The 17,183-nt window shown below is 35.5% G+C and overlaps 1 protein-coding gene across 22 annotated transcripts in view; it reads left to right on the forward strand.

The window, feature by feature from the left end:
• plekha5 (pleckstrin homology domain containing A5) overlaps positions 1 to 16,845 on the forward strand; it is a 136,726-nt gene extending 119,881 nt beyond the window's left edge. For 11 of the 22 annotated variants that reach the window (XM_039660645.2, XM_039660650.2, XM_039660652.2 and 8 more), the window contains 15 exons: positions 3,869 to 3,934; positions 5,107 to 5,187; positions 5,269 to 5,418; positions 5,493 to 5,594; positions 5,717 to 5,825; positions 6,919 to 6,962; positions 7,112 to 7,234; positions 8,919 to 9,042; positions 9,139 to 9,254; positions 10,405 to 10,608; positions 12,160 to 12,327; positions 13,511 to 13,638; positions 13,727 to 13,857; positions 15,119 to 15,241; positions 16,047 to 16,845. In XM_039660645.2, the coding sequence (XP_039516579.2) occupies positions 3,869 to 3,934; positions 5,107 to 5,187; positions 5,269 to 5,418; positions 5,493 to 5,594; positions 5,717 to 5,825; positions 6,919 to 6,962; positions 7,112 to 7,234; positions 8,919 to 9,042; positions 9,139 to 9,254; positions 10,405 to 10,608; positions 12,160 to 12,327; positions 13,511 to 13,638; positions 13,727 to 13,857; positions 15,119 to 15,225 (1,653 nt within the window). In that variant the 3' untranslated portion in view covers positions 15,226 to 15,241; positions 16,047 to 16,845. The remainder of the gene's footprint in view (positions 1 to 3,868; positions 3,935 to 5,106; positions 5,188 to 5,268; positions 5,419 to 5,492; positions 5,595 to 5,716; positions 5,826 to 6,918; positions 6,963 to 7,111; positions 7,235 to 8,918; positions 9,043 to 9,138; positions 9,255 to 10,404; positions 10,609 to 12,159; positions 12,328 to 13,510; positions 13,639 to 13,726; positions 13,858 to 15,118; positions 15,242 to 16,046) is intronic. The other 11 variants (XM_039660647.2, XM_039660651.2, XM_039660656.2 and 8 more) reach the window with 3 other exon arrangements.
• Positions 16,846 to 17,183: the final 338 nt, after the last annotated feature.

Genomic DNA, 17,183 nt, shown 5'->3' on the forward strand with positions numbered 1-17,183 from the left:
CCCCGCCTCTTTGTCGAAGCTCCACCCCCTCACTGCCCCATCCTGTGTCGGTTTCGTTCCAGCATATCCCATTGGTTTCCGTTGTTGTTGTTGTTGTCGTTGTCGTTGTTGTTGTTTTCTTGCTGAAAATCAAACTGGTATTGGCATGGCTTGAACGTTTCGTACGAATCACAGCTAGCTGACCAGCTGCTCGTGCTAATGTCACGTTCATTAGCAATGGCTTCATCCATCACGCCAGCTTACATGTATCCGCTCAATCTCAAGTGTGTGGAGACCAAAGCCTTGGTACAAAGCCTTTTTTTTTTTTTGTACTTGGCATTACGTACCATTTTGACCTTCAAAGGGAAAGCATTGCGCTGATAATGTCACACAAACATGGTTTTACAAGGTTTAAAGGGCCAATCTCATCAAAAACGATTTTAATAATCATTATGGAACTGTATTTTGCAATAGTTTTATGAAAACTATATTGTTGTCCTTATGACAGAGAGGATAAGCGTATAATTTTATTAATAGTTTCAGTCGTAGCATCAAATATCTGAGATTTTATACATAAATAAAAATTTATTTTCTAGGTAATATATTGATTTTAGTAGCTTAATGGGAGGAATATTCAACAAATATGCCACCAAATTGACAACTTTTTAAGTATAAATGTTAGGGCTGTGCAAAAATTAATTGCGATTAATCGCATCCAAAATAAAAGTCTGTGTTTACATATTTGTGTGTGCTGTATATAATTATTTTATATATATATATATATATATATATATATATACTGCCCTACAAAGCAAAAAGGCAGTAACTACGTAGAGAGCAGAACTAAGAAAAATGACTTTTGCTAGGACTTTTTGCAGTTACTATACAAACCACTACCATTTTTCTCTAAAACGACACGCATTTAAGATAAGATGTTTTGTCACATAACAAAGGATGCCTTGAATGTCATGAAAATTGTAATAATTAATGCTTTAACAAAACTGCAGTTACTGCCTTTTTGCTTTGTAGGGCAGTATAAATGCACACACATGCATGTATATATTTAAGAAAATGTGTTATTCATATATAAAATATTTATATTTATATAATTTAGATTATGTATTTATATATATATATATATATATACAGAATTTAAGTGCAAATAATTCTTAAATATATACATGCATGCATAGGTATTTATATATACAAAATAATTATACACAGCACACACAAATATATTATGTAAACACAGACTTTTATTTTGGATGCGATTAATCGCAATTAATTTTTCTCCATATAATGGACTTCAATGGGAACCAAACGGTTCAAGGTCCAAATGAGAGTTTCAGTGCAGCTTCAAAGGGCTTTAAACGATTCCAGACGATGAATAAGGGTCTTATCAAGCGAAACGATCGCTCATTTAATAAATATATAACAAAGTTTACGTTTTATAAGCACAAATGCTCGCCTTGCTCTGTTCTGTGATGCGCGTTCGTGACTCTCCTGTTCGAACTCGCTCATCAAAACGAACAAATCTCGAAGGGTCCTAGATAAGACCCTTATTCATCGTCTGGTGTCGTTTAAAGCCCTTTGAAGCCGCACTGTATACACCCACTTCGTTTGTGTGTGTGACTGAGGGGTTCCTGTCACTGTTTTGACTCCTTTACACATTTCATAAGCTCTTCGCGAGTGTTCAGCTTCATAATATACCATCATATGTAGGCTACACACATACAACGAGTGCATTTAGCCCAGAAATTAGCATTTTTGTGGATGTTTGTATGTTTAATCGCAAAATAAGCCGACCAATCAGGCTGTGAGCATATCCCTATGCCTTTAGATTTGTAATGTTTAGATTCGATATCAAAGGAGTAGTTCACTTTTGAAAAAAAACTTTTGCTGATAATTTACTCACCCCCATGTCATCCAAGATGTCCATGTCTTTCTTTCTTCAGTCGAAAAGAAATTAAGGTTTTTGATGAAAACATTCCAGGATTTTTCTCCATATAATGGACTTCAATGGGGACCAAACGGTTCAAGGTTCAAATGAGAGTTTCCGTGCGGCTTTAAACGACACCAGACGATGAATAAGGGTCTTATCCAGTGAAACGATCGCTCATTTCAATATTAAATAATGTTTTAATTTTAGAGAATTTTCATTTTTGGTTGAACTATCCCTTTAATGTGCAGATTTTTCTTTGTTCTTCAAATCTCTGACAGCGGTTCCTCTCTGAGAAATCCTTTAAAGTCGGACTCGGGGATCTGGGGTCAGGAGTTCCTCTCTGCTGGCCTGTAGTGGAGTGTGTGTGGGCTTTCAGATTCAGTCTCAGCTTTTTCTAGTTGTCATTAGTCACACTGACTCGAGCGCTGACAGACCTCCTGAAACCGCTCTGAAGCACACACTCCATTCATATTTAACAGAGGACATGCCTCTTGTTGTATGTCTTGCGAGTTTTTTTTTTAATTGGCGCTCAAACTCTTTGCGTGTCCCGTAGCAGATGTTGTGGACGTGTACGACATGAGCGCTCTTAACAGTTTTGTGATTCTTACACACCAGATGGTGTTGAAACAGCGTTATTTCCGTGAGGAGATGATTCATATCTGCATAAACTCATCCGGCTGCAGACAAGTGTGAATGAGTGTGTGGGAAATAAAACAATTCTTACTCAGTATTTTTGTTGTTTTACAGTTTGACCATTCTTAAAATCAAGATACGTTTCCTTGCGAAGCAAGCACAAGATATTAAAGGAGTAGTTCACTTTTTAAAAAAAACTTCTGCTGATAATTTACTCACCCCCATGTCATCCAAGATGTCCATGTCTTTCTTTCTTCAGTGGAAAAGAAATTAAGGTTTTTGATGAAAACATTCCAGGATTTTCTCCATATAATGGACTTCAATGGGAACCAAAGGGTTCAAGGTCCAAATGAGAGATTCAGTGCAGCTTCAAAGGGCTTTAAACGACACCAGATGATGAATAAGGGTCTTATCAACCGAAACGATCGCTCATTTAATAAATAAATAACAAAGTTTAAGTTTTATAAGCACAAATGGTCGCCTTGCTCTGTTCTGTGATGCACGTTCGTGACTCTCCAGTTCGAACTCGTTCATCAAAACGAACAAATCTTTTTTTGAGTCATGACTCGAAGGGTCCTAGATAAGACCCTTATTCATCGTCTGGTGTCGTTTAAAGCCCTCTGAAGCTGCAATGAAACTCTCTTTTGGACCTTGAACCGTTTGGTCCCCATTGAAGTCCATTATATGGAGAAAAATCCTGCAATGTTTTCATCAAAAACCTTAATTTCTTTTCGACTGAAGAAAGACAGACATGGACATCTTGGATGACATGGGGGTGAGTAAATTATCAGCAAAAGGTTTTTTTTTTTTAAAGTGAACTACTCCTTCAAGTGAGTATCTGCCAATAAGTGAGTTTATTTTTCTGACCCAATTGGCAGATTTTTGCTTCTCAAGTTAACATATCTCGATCTCGATTGATATTTGTACTGGAAAAGACAAAAATGCAGAGGAAGCAAATCATTTATTGCATACTTCTCTTTGTATACGATAGAAACTTCCATCAGACTTTCCCGTTTGCTGTTCGGGTGGAGTTTGCATGATTGTCAGTCCCAGTGCTTTTGTATACAGTGTGACTGTATATAAAGATCCCTGTTGTGAAACTGACTGCACATGTTTATATTGTGCTGACTGCAATTGTTACAGGATTTACTGTAGTTATTTATGTTATTTTGACAGTACATTGAGGAGTAAGTTGCATGTAGAGCTACAGTATATACAGGCTCACTCCATTGCTTCATACGCAGTCTGTATAACACTTTCTAGGATATATTATACAATGCATATAACATCTAACGTAAGTTCCTCTCATTTCAGCAGATGAGTCCTGAAGAATACAGAGAAAACACCTACTTGTACAAACCGGAGGAGCTGGACATTGATGTAAGTGTATCGATCGCTTTTATGATTGACTATTATTATACACTTTTGTGCTTTGATACTTAAAAATTAAGGTATTAATTACCAAATGTGAATTGAGTTATCTCAATCTATAAAGCTATATTAGCAACTTTTGAAGCCATGAATAACAAGAAAACCTATTAAAACGTAATATGGAATAAAACAGCTTTTACTGAAGTCTGTGTGCAAACTAAGAAACAATGTCAATTAAAGCTTTTCAGGGTGCTTAAACGTGTTATAATTTTAAAAACAACAATAGTTTTGATGTTTCATATGTATGCAATATGATAACAGAAAGTTAAACAGACTCTTTTATTTATTTTAAAAAAAATTATTATATATTCCTTTTTTATGACCTCACATTTATTTGAATCTGCATTATTTTATCGTTTCAGACTGCATTATTTTTTTAATTTGTTATATAATTATTATACATGCATTTTTATGACCTCATATTTATTTGAATCTGCATTATTTCATTTTTTTAATTTGTTGTATTATTATTATACATGCATTTTTATGACCTCATATTTATTTGAATCTGCATTATTTAATTTTTTTTAATTTTTTGTATTATTATTATACATGAATTTTTATGACCTCATATTTATTTAAAATCTGCATTATTTATTTATTTTTTTAATTTGTTATATAATTATTATACATGCATTTTTATGACCTCATATTTATTTGAATCTGCATTATTTAATTTTTTAATTTGTTGTATTATTATTATACATGTATTTTTATGACCTCATATTTATTTGAATCTGCATTATTTAATTTTTTTTAATTTGTTGTATAATTATTATACATGCATTTTTATGACCTCATATTTATTTGAATCTGCATTATTTAATTTTTTTTAATTTTTTGTATTATTATTATACATGAATTTTTATGACCTCATATTTATTTAAAATCTGCATTATTTATTTTTTTTTTAATTTGTTATATAATTATTATACATGCATTTTTATGACCTCATATTTATTTGAATCTGCATTATTTAATTTTTTTTTAATTTGTTGTATTATTATTATACATGCATTTTTATGACCTCATATTTATTCGAGATAACATGAACATATTAATATGCATTTGCTTAAAAATAACCCACTTTTGTCGATTTGACCTTGACTTTATGGTTTCAGGCAAAGTTAAGTCGGCTTTGTGAGCAGGATAAAGTAGTGAGAACTCAAGAAGAAAAACTCCAGCAACTTCACCGAGAAAAGGTACCGAACTTCTCCATTCTCAACACATACAGTAGCAGTCTTCTAATAGTCTCATTCCTGCATGTGTGTGTGTGGTTGCAGCACACGCTGGAGACGGCGTTACTGTCAGCCAGTCAGGAGATCGAGATGAGCTGTGAAAATCCAGCGTCGGTCCAGAGCGTGATCCAGCAGAGAGATGTTCTTCAGAGCGGCCTCCTCAGCACCTGCAGAGAGCTGTCACGAGTCAACTCTGTACGTCACACACACTCACTGATGTACAGCTACACACTCCCAATCACTCACCCATCATGCTGTGCTGCTCACAGGAGCTGGAGCGGAGCTGGAGAGAGTACGATCGACTGGAGGCAGACGTCACTCTGGCTAAAACCAACCTTCTGGAGCAGCTTGAGGCCCTCGGGAGCCCGCAGGTCACTAATGCTAGCGCGATATATGCTGCTAACTAACAATCATGTGTGCTTGAATTCACTCTTACCGTGTTAATTCCATTGCATTGAGCTGAGGTGTTCATAAAGAGTTTGTGTGTGTCCAGACGGAGCCGCCCAGCCAGAAACACGTTCAGATCCAGAAGGAGTTGTGGAGAATTCAGGATGTGATGGAGGCTCTGAGCAAGAACAAACCCAAGAGAAACGCAGAACCCAGTGAGAGAGCATGCAAAACACACACACACACACACACACTCAGACACTAGGGAGTTCCTGAATAAAATTAAAAAAGTGTAAAAGCACAAACTCAGTAGATCTAAAACACACACACATAAACACAAACACATGCACTCACACACTCACACACTAGGGAGCCCCTGAATAAAATAATCAAAGTGTAAATCTAAAACACAAACACACATGCACGCGCACACACACACACACACACACACACACACACACACACTCACACACTAGGGAGCCCCTGAATAAAATAATCAAAGTGTAAAAGCACAAACTCAGTAAATCTAAAACACACACACACATGCGCACACACACACAAACACATGCACGCACACACACACACACACACACACACACTAGGGAGTTTCTGAATAAAAAAAAAAATGTAAAAGTACAAACACCGTAAATCTAAAACACTCACATGCACACACACATTTAATTTATTCCATTATTTTTACAGTACTTGACCATAATAACTGGAAATTTAACAGTTATCAGTGTTATATTAATATTATTATATAATATTAATATTTTTTTAATGAGCTTTTATTTATATATACTGTATATTCAGTAGTAAATTTACATTTTTCATTTCATTTTAATGTAGTTATGGCTATTATTTTTATTTTATTTTTATTTATTTTTTTAAATATTATTATTATTAAGCTTAAATTTGTTTTCCATTTTAGTTTTATTTTGTTTATTTTCCAAGGCTGCATTTTTAATTCAAGGCTACAAATCTAAAAATGTTGTGTTTTTCATCCAATATTTATATATTATTAATTGATGTCAGGTTTATTTCAGTTTACGTAAACGATTTTGAAAAGTTTCAGTTATGAAGAAGTTACACCGCAGTCACGATCATCAAGGTGCCAGACAGACAAGACTAAAGATCTCAAAAAATAATCAATAAACTGTCTGCAAATTTAATCACCAAGCTTTGGGTCAAAAGACCATCCTCAGGGTATATATATATATATATATATATGTAAATAATAGTTTCAGTTACCAGTTATCATACAAGAAACCGTTTTGACCGTTGAACCGTTTTCTTTTGCATTTGTAGGTTTTCCTGGAGCGAACCCGCTGTCAAACCTGCACAAGAGTGAAGTAAGTGATTATTTTCTGAATCTCTGAATCACAGTAACGCAGTCTCAGATCCTCAGGACGAGTGTGTGTTGTGGGTTCACTCGAGAGTCTCTTGTGCCGTTGCACCTGGCAACAGTGTCCTTCACTCTCCCGTTCTGTGCGATGTGTAGGAGTCAGACTCCGTGCCTCCGCGTCCTCCTCTCCCGTACTCGTATGAGGGGGGCGACCGGCCCCGTACCACCCCTCACCGGCCCGAGGACCGCAAGAACGCCCAGCGCAACGGTGCCCACAGCGTAAGACCCGCTGTGAACCCCTCGCCCACCCATCCCATCAGCCATCTTCATTTCAGTGCTTCATAAACCCATCATTTTAGATTGTGTTTTTGTTAGTTATAGATCAATACTGTATATCAGCCAGGAAAATTCAAATTTGCATGAGCTAATAAGTAGTGTTCCCCATTGTGTGGATGGTCAACCGTTTCTGCCTGATTTTTTTCCAATTTTTAAACATAAAAGTACATAAAAAAATTAAACCCACCAACCATACATTATTCGGTGTTATTCAAAATAAATAATAATACTAAATAACAAATCTTTTTATTTCGTTGCAACATGTATCTATATTATCGTCTAGATATGCAAACGATTAATCGTATTAATTAAAAATCGCGATTAATCGCATCCAAAATAAAAGTTTGTGTTTACATAATATATGTGGGTGCACTGTGTATAATTATTTTGTATATATAAATACACACACATGCTTGTATATATTTAAGAAATATTTTCATGTAAATACTGTATATAGATTTATATATAATTTATATTAAATATAAATATCTATATTTTATATATAAATATTTTTTTTTCTTAAATATACATGCATGTGTTTGTATTTATATATATATATATATATATACAAAATAATTATACACAGTTCGCCCACATATATTATGTAAACACAAACTTTTATTTTGGATGCGATTAATCGTGATTAATCGTTTGACAGCCCTAAAATATACATTTGTAAAGCGTCTTTGAGTTCCTTGGAAAGCTCTATATAAGACTTATGTATTATTATTAAATATCCACATTCATACAGTATACGAGGGTAAGGCAATATAGCAAATCTCAAAAGCTTAATTTCTTGTACGTTGCATTATTTAACTATTTTTGTCCAGCTAAATGCAACTACTATAAGGCATGAAGATATTATAAACAATAACATCATGATTTTCTATGAAGCTGCTTTGAAACAATGTATATTATGAAAAGCACTACAAATACGTTTGACTTGACTTAAATCATTTTAGAAATATTGTTTGATGTTATATCAGCAACCTGTTCTGTAGATATCAGCACTTAAATACATATTTTACCCCTCGAAATCCCCCAGAAGCATGTATGGTGTTATTGTTTTCTGTGTTATGAAGAAATAGGGCTGAATATTCACTTAGTCTTACAGTAGTTTTCATTTCATGTGCTTTCTGCTTTTGAACCCTCGTAACTTTGTGCATGTACCCATCTTCAACATCCTCGAGCACTTCCTGTTAAACATCCAATAGCCTTTGCATAGACCATTTCACAAGATGTAAACAACACTAGTCCAGAAACACTTCCTGTTTCAGTTTGTAACTGTTTTCTTTATTTCACATGTAAAGAAAACATCTTAAAGATGTTTGTTTAACTTTCTGATTCAGTTTTAAATGTTCTGTTGGTTGTATTTTATCCCAGCTTTTATGTAGTGTTAAAAAACTGAAACAGAAAGTGCTTCTGGACCAGTGTTGTTTACATCTTGCGAAATGGTCTATAGGTTTGTGCTTTGTGAGGCTTAGTTTCTTTCAAATGTATTTTTTTATTCTCATTCCCATTTTATTATGTAATCCACAAGCATAAACCTTCACAGAATCTGTACCTTTGTATGGTGTGTGTGTCTGTGCTGTAAATAATGTGTAACCAGGTTAAATCTGCTCTCCAGGGTCCGGATTACAGACTGTATAAGAGCGAGCCGGAGCTTACCACGGTAGCCGAGGTCGACGAGAGTAACGGCGAAGACAAATCTGAGCAGACTGCAGAGAAAGAGCCGGCCGGCGTCACCAAAGGTGCCCTGACACACACCAACACAACCAGTCATAAAGCCCTCGCCTCCCCTGCTGTTCACTGATCTCTCTCTCTCTATCTCTCTCTCTCTCTGTCAGGTATCGTTTACCCTGTCGGAGTGGTCAGCCCGAGGACTAAATCACCCATGCCTGAATCCTCCACCATCGCCTCTTATGTCACCTTGAGGAAGAGCAAGAAGCCTGACCCCAGAACAGTAAGCATGTCAAATAGATCTGTGAAATATGGGAGTTGTGTTTGCCTGTGCAAAATGAACCGTTGTAATGCGGTTGCCAATAAAAGGCCTGTCAAATATAGTCCAAATAGCCCAATTCAACTTAAAAATCACTATATAGTAGTTAATTCGTAAAGGAGCTCAAAAGGCCCCTCCCTCATGAAACTCATCATCTAGCACAGTTTTGTCAACGATACATCAAAACAAGCATTTCATTCAAAGACAGTTTTAAACAATGTCAAACCTTTAACCCGCGGGAAAAAAATGTGCGCACGGCAGTGTAAAAGGAAGGCCGTGAACTTGGCAACCCTGGCTGAGGCATTGCTAGGCATCCTGGGTGCTTAAATGCTGCACACATCAATAAACATTTATAATAATAGTTTGCTTCACAGGTGTCGCATGACTTCAGCATCTGGTTATCATCTTAGAAATATATACATAAACACTACTGGTATAAGGTTTTAGATTGGTTTAATGTGTGTGTGTGTGTGTAGGATGTAATTTAATTAGGGCTGTGCAAAGATTAATCGTGATTAATCGCATTCAAAATAAAAGTTTGTGTTTACATAATACATGTGTGTGTGCTGTGCATAATTATTTTGTATATATAAATACATATGCATGCATGTATATATTTAAGAATTGCACGTAAATACTGTGGATATACAAATACGTAATCTATAATATATATAAATATAAATATTTTATTTATTATTATTTTTATTTTTTTTATTTTATATATGAACACATTTTCTTAAATATATACATATTTATATATACAAAATAATCATACAGCACACACACATATATTATGTAAACACAAACTTTTAATTTGTATGCGATTAATCGGAATTAATCTTTGCACAGCCCTAAATTTACTATAACTATAATACTTAATTGAATTTAATACATTTAATATAATATATCATTTAATATCATATATTATTAAATTGTTATTTTGTTTGTTTTTTAAATAGATCTACTATATCTACATTATTAAGTCATTACATTATTTTTTGATGGTTTTGGTTGAATATATATATATATAAATATATTGAGTTTGAGCTTAATACTTTATATTCATATTTGTTTGAATATATCTGTTAATGCATATATATATCCGCATGTTCAGTGTCACCCGCAGGACCGTCCCCGCAGCGCAGTCGAGCACATGAGCGGCGCTGTAGAGGTGGGCCGAACACGCATGAGTGTCGAGGAGCAGATGGAGCGAATCAGACGACACCAGCAGGGGGCGCTACGTGAACGAAGAAGAGAAGACGGCTCACTGTCACGCAGCCTCTCCTTCACTAAAGACAACCCGTACTACACCCTACAGGTGCCAACACCATCTATCTATCTATCTATCTATCTATCTATCTATCTATCTATCTATCTATCTATCTATCTATCTATCTATCTATCTATCTATCTATCTATCTATCTATCTATCTGTCTATGTGTCTATCTATCTATCTATCTATCTATCTATCTATCTATCTATCTATCTATCTATCTATCTATCTGTCTGTCTGTCTGTCTGTCTGTCTGTCTGTCTGTCTATCTATGTGTCTATGTGTCTATCTATCTATGTATCTATCTATCTATCTATCTATCTATCTATCTATCTATCTATCTATCTATCTATCTATCTATCTATCTATCTATCTATCTATCTATCTATCTATCTATCTATCTATCTATGTGTCTATCTATCTATGTGTCTATCTATCTATCTATCTATCTATCTATCTATCTATCTGTCTGTCTGTCTGTCTGTCTGTCTGTCTGTCTGTCTGTCTGTCTGTCTGTCTATCTATCTATCTATCTATCTATCTATCTATCTATGTGTCTATCTATCTATGTGTCTATGTGTCTATCTATCTATCTATCTATCTATCTATCTATCTATCTATCTATCTATCTATCTATCTATCTGTCTGTCTGTCTGTCTGTCTGTCTGTCTGTCTGTCTGTCTGTCTGTCTGTCTGTCTGTCTGTCTGTCTATCTATGTGTCTATGTGTCTATCTATCTATCTATCTATCTATCTATCTATCTATCTATCTATCTATCTATCTATCTATCTATCTATCTATCTATCTGTCTGTCTATGTGTCTATCTATCTATGTGTCTATCTATCTATGTGTCTGTCTATCTATCTATCTATCTATCTATCTATCTATCTATCTATCTATCTATCTATCTATCTATCTATCTATCTATCTATCTATCTATCTATCTATCTATCTATCTATCTATCTATCTATCTATCTATCTATCTATCTATCTATCTATCTATCTATCTATCTATCTATCTATCTATCTATCTATCTATCTATGTGTCTATGTACCTATGTATCTATCAATCTATCTATCTATCTATCTTAAAAATACACTTGCATGTCTGCAACATTAGTTGTGGAGGTACCAAGTTGTTTTTTGGCACATTGCTGTCCCGTTTATTACACATCAGATTGGCTGTAGTTTTGTCGCTTCGCGTTGCTTTTTCACGTCGAGGACCGTAAGATGACACTGGACACGTTAGGTCCGGTTATTTCACCGTATCATCTGAGATTTACCGTCTCACTCGAGTGAACCTGCTCTGAAAACCACTGAACAACATCACATTCCCATCATGCATCTGGTCCGGAGGGCTCTTGCTCTCATAAACCTGCTCCGCCATTAGAAGTTTGTGGAACGGCGCTGTAATTCAAAGTGAGTCATCACTGGATGAATCGAGCTCGTAATGATTCCCTACACCGGTGCACTTTACAGTCTTCCGGCTCGCTGCGCTCCTGTCCAGCAGTGTGTGTTTACGGCTTCCTCTTCTGTGTGTGTGTGTGTGTGTGTGTGCTGCTGGGGTTTAACGCTGAGCGTTTGTTCCCTCAGACGCGTAAGAAGAGCCCGGCGATCTCTCCGGATGAGCAGGACGAGCGCAGAGACCCGTCGCCTGAGGGCCGGGAGAGAGAGCGGACGGATGGGAAACCCACGGATGCGGAAGAGAACTGCAGGGAAACACGTGATGTGGATTCTGGATATGCCAACTTGGAGAACAAAGTACATATTAGCGCTGTCACGATTCCTCGATTAAACTCGAGTGCTTGATTTAAAAAAAAAATAAATAAATATATATCCTCAAATGCAACTGACCTATGGCTAAGCCACGCCCCCTCCACTCACTCGGACACACAGTCAACATTCGGGGACGGACAGGCGCTATGCAGCGGTCACAGTACGAGACAGAAAGATTATATATCATCTCGAGTCACCTAAAGGGCCTTAACTATGCATTGGAGGGTTATATTAAATATTTTATTGTTGAGAAGGTCGATGAAAAGCTTCAGCTTCTCTGAATTTTTGTTTGTACAATCTATAAATCGGCCACGATTCTTAAAAGAAGTATACCGCAGTAAAGGGGTGACACTCTACAACATCAAGAGTGCAAAAAATTTACACCCACCCACACACACACACATACAAACACACTTTTATACACATACACACCAATAAATTCAGACTACAAAAAATCTGTTTTGAATTTTTAAAAATCACAGCTTCATCTGAATGTTACGAAACTTGGTGACATTTCTGGCATTAGGGATGTGAACACTCAAAAAATTTGAGTTCATGATCCGAGCATGCTAAGTGGTCGTAAAGAAATTAGTCACGATTTTGGTATTTGGTCAAAAAATGACCCCCATAGGCAATGAATGGGAAATTGACAAAAACACAAAAATTCACAATTTTTTTTTTTTTTTTTTACACATTTTTTAATAAGAAATAGTTTTTGAGATTGTTTCAATTATATATTCAAATCCTCAAAAAAAAAAAATGTGTCCATAAACAGCTGGGGAATTTTTGTGTTTTGTCAATTTCCCATTCATTTCCTATGGGTGTCATTTTTGACCAAAGACCACAAGTGTGACTATTTTTTTTAAGACCACTTAGCATGCTCAGATCATGACCTCAATTTTTTTGTGTGTTCACATACACAATGCCATACAAGTCACCAAGTATCGTAACCTTCCGATGAAGCTGTGATTTTTAATAATTCAAAACAGAAAATGATTCGGTCAGAAGTGACCGAGGACCATCAGAGGGTTAAATTATAAATTAAATTTCTAAATATCCCTTGCTAGGTGTTTAGGGAGCAGTGAACACTGTGAATGGACACACTTCAGTCCAGTATGAGAGTTTACTTCATGTGTGTGTGTGTGTGTGTGTGTGTGTGTCTACACAGGAGAAACCGCCCGTGTCCCGATCAGCATCCTTTAAAGAGTCTCTTCTGAAGAGCGTGACGCTGAACGAGGGCGAACCGAAGCGTTTGAGTCCGCTGGAGTTTCGCAGGAGTCTGGCCACACAGAACAGGTGCGACACACACACACACACACACACACACACACACACACAGCGCTTCATAACAGCAGTGCTCACTGCTCTCCGTTGTGTGTGTCAGCTTGCAGACGGCCGTCATGGTACGCGTGGGCACCGAGGAAGAGGAGGATGAGGACGACGAGAAGCCCTCCAGTCAAGAGCAGGACGTGTCCTACGAGCTGACCAATAGCAAGCATGGCACGCTGACGTCAGGTGGGCAATCTTCAGTTCTGACTCACTCCATTAAACTAAGATTTAAAGAACTTCTTCCCCCTCAAACCTTCCCATGAGTCCTGCTGCCGCTAACACTGCTGTGTACTTGTGTGTTTGATTTTAGTAAATCATATATTAAATTATATGTAAATATTATATATTCCAATTATATGTTCCATTTCTGGAACTTTAGTGAATCACATTGTGTATCATTTATTTAATATATATATATATATATATATATATATATATATATATATATATATATATATATATATATATATATATATATTTCATTTCTATATTAAAAATTTAGAGCTGTCAAACGATTAATCGTGATTAATCGCATCCAAAATAAAAGTGTGTTTACATAATATATGTGGGTGCACTGTGTATAATTATTTTGTATATATAAATACACACACATACATGTATATTTAAGAAAAAAAATATTTATATATAAAATATTTATATTTATTATATATAATATAAATATACAGTATACACATGAAAATATTTCCTAAATATAAAGAATCATGTGTGTGTATTTATTTATATATATAGAAATATTTATACAGAGTGCACCCACATATATTATGTAAACTTTTATTTTGGATGCGAGTAATCGTGATTAATCGTTTGACAGCCTGAATTAAATCATAAATGTGTATCTTAATTTATAAATGGGTATATACGTTTATATCAGGGTTGTTAATGAAAACTGAAACAATGCAAAACATTTTTGTTGCTGAAGTAAAATAAAATGTACAAAAATGTATAAAAACTATATATATATATAAAAATTGAAAAGAAATGTCAAAAACACACGAGAAAATCACTAAAACTTTTAGCCGAAATTAAAATGAAATAAAACTTTTTTCTCAATGATACAAAAGTAACACTGGTATCATTTTATGTAATATCTACATTTTATATATTCATATATTTATACATTTTTCATAGTCCTCTGGGCACCTACAGCCGGTACTATTAACACTATACCTTGTAGTTTTTTTTTGTAGTGAATCATATATTAAATGATCTATATTGATTAGAATATAACTCTCTGCACTAACCACCTGTGTGTGTTTTAGTGAACGTCAATCAAAACATAACCAGCATGTCCAGTGTGTTTTTGATTGACTAAAACGAAGCGGTTGTGAATAGGAAGTGTTGATTAGTTCCCTGCTTGAATGTGTCAGTGTGTGATTATTAACCAGCTTGTGTGTGTGTGTGTGTGCATGCACTGTGTGTTTTGCAGTGAACAGTGTGTCGACTCCACCCCAATCTCCAAGCTCCTCCTCCTCCCCCCCGCCTCCACCCTCCCCCCCACAGCTGACGGACGGATCTCACTTCATGTGTGTGTGAGAGGAGAGATGGACGAGTAAGAGACACACACACACACAGCACTTCACTACAGGCGATCAGTTCGGACACTAGCGTCTGCTTTATATACAGTGGTCTCAGTTAGCAATGACAAAGGGCTGTGCAAAAATGAATTGCGATTAATCGCATCCAAAATAAAAGTCTGTTTACATAATATATTTGTGTGTGCTGTATATAATTATTTTGTATATATAAATACACACACATGCATGTATATATTTAAGAATTATTTGTGCTTAAATTCTGATATATATATATATATATAAAATACATAATCTATATTATATAAATACAAATATTTTATATATGAATAACACATTTTCTTAAATATATACATGCATGTGTGTGTATTTATATATACAAAATAATTATATACAGCACACACAAATATATTATGTAAACACAGACTTTTATTTTGGATGCGATTAATCGCAATTAATTTTTGCACAGCCCTAGATATTACTCATAAAATCAGTGCGAGTGTTTCATAGCATGTGTGTGTGTGTAATAATCTGTCTGTTCTCCGAGGAAAATGAAGGATCCTCTCAAATGAAGCAGTAATTAGCCTCCCAACTAGAGTTCATTAGCTTCAGTGAGTCTCAGTGAGCATAAAGCTTCACTAATGAACACTGCAATTAAGAGTCATTCAGACGCCGCCGCACATGATCACACACACACATATATATATCATGTGCGCCATTTAGTAAACCAGGGAACAAATTATTATATCCTGCACAAGATTTTGCAAAATGAGGGAATTAAATAAATAATACAAATATTAAACTGTGATTTTGTGTGTCCAGGAGCCCCTACACCGTCACCAGTGAACCGCAGCATGTGAGGGGACGTCCCACATCATCATCATCATCATCATCATCAGCTGACCCACAGGAACACAGCGACGTCCAGGCCTTAGTTCAACCCATGGGAAAGGATTGACCTCTAGTGATGATTATTTCTACTGCTACTGTTGAGTTTCTTCTGTTAGATGAGTGTAACGTGTGAGCAGGTGCTATTTTGATGTATCACAGCACCCAGACCCATAAACACACGCTCACTTCCTCAAGCTGCCGAGGGTTGCGTTCATCGTTCGCTTGTTTTATATGGATTTTAATCGGTTTTACCTAGTGTTTTTAGTACTCATATCTTTTGCACTGTACGACACCCATCGTTTCTTTTTTGATATCAAACGACTCGTGTATAAACGATGTAAAAGGTGCCGATGGACAGGATTTGTAAATGATCTGTATGTTAGTTCGCAATAGCCACCACACTGTTTCCCCGACACACTCATGAATGTTCCAGCTTACGTTTTATTTTTCTATGGCTGAGATATATTTAAATAGAGAGAAGAGTACAGAGTATTACAGTTTAAAGAAGAGTATTACAGAGTTTGGCCGTTTTAAATCCGTTGGAAAAAGCAATAAGCAGGGTTTGGTGTTTCACTTTAATGTATAAACTGTAAAGTTCATGATGTATATACTGTACACCATACAATGTGCAGAGCGGAGATGCAGAAGAGGTTATGTATTAGAGTCAATATGCAAATGTTCATATTTCATCTGTTTTATATCATGTGAAATAAATGTTGATGTTCTTATATATGCGAAGAGCTTTTGACTGCCTTTTTCCCAATAACATTATTGGGTTTTTCATGCACTACCACCGTCAAGCCTGCATTTATTTGATGCCGAAAAAAACTGTATTGTGAAATATTATTACAATCTAAAAGAACTGTTTTCTGTGTGAATATTTAGTAATATATTACTCCAGTCTTCAGTGTCACGTGATCCTTGAGAAATCGCTCTAATGATGATTTATTATCGATGTTAGAACGGTTGTGCTGATCAATATTCGAAATTCGCTTCTGCCCACGTGATTTAATTTGATTGGCCATCTCAGTCGTTATGAAATTGACGAGCACTGTTATGTGTGTTAAT

This window comes from Pimephales promelas, chromosome 24 (genome assembly GCF_988280905.1).
Source record: "Pimephales promelas chromosome 24, fPimPro1.hap1.1, whole genome shotgun sequence".
Taxonomy (NCBI): Eukaryota; Metazoa; Chordata; class Actinopteri; order Cypriniformes; family Leuciscidae; genus Pimephales; species Pimephales promelas.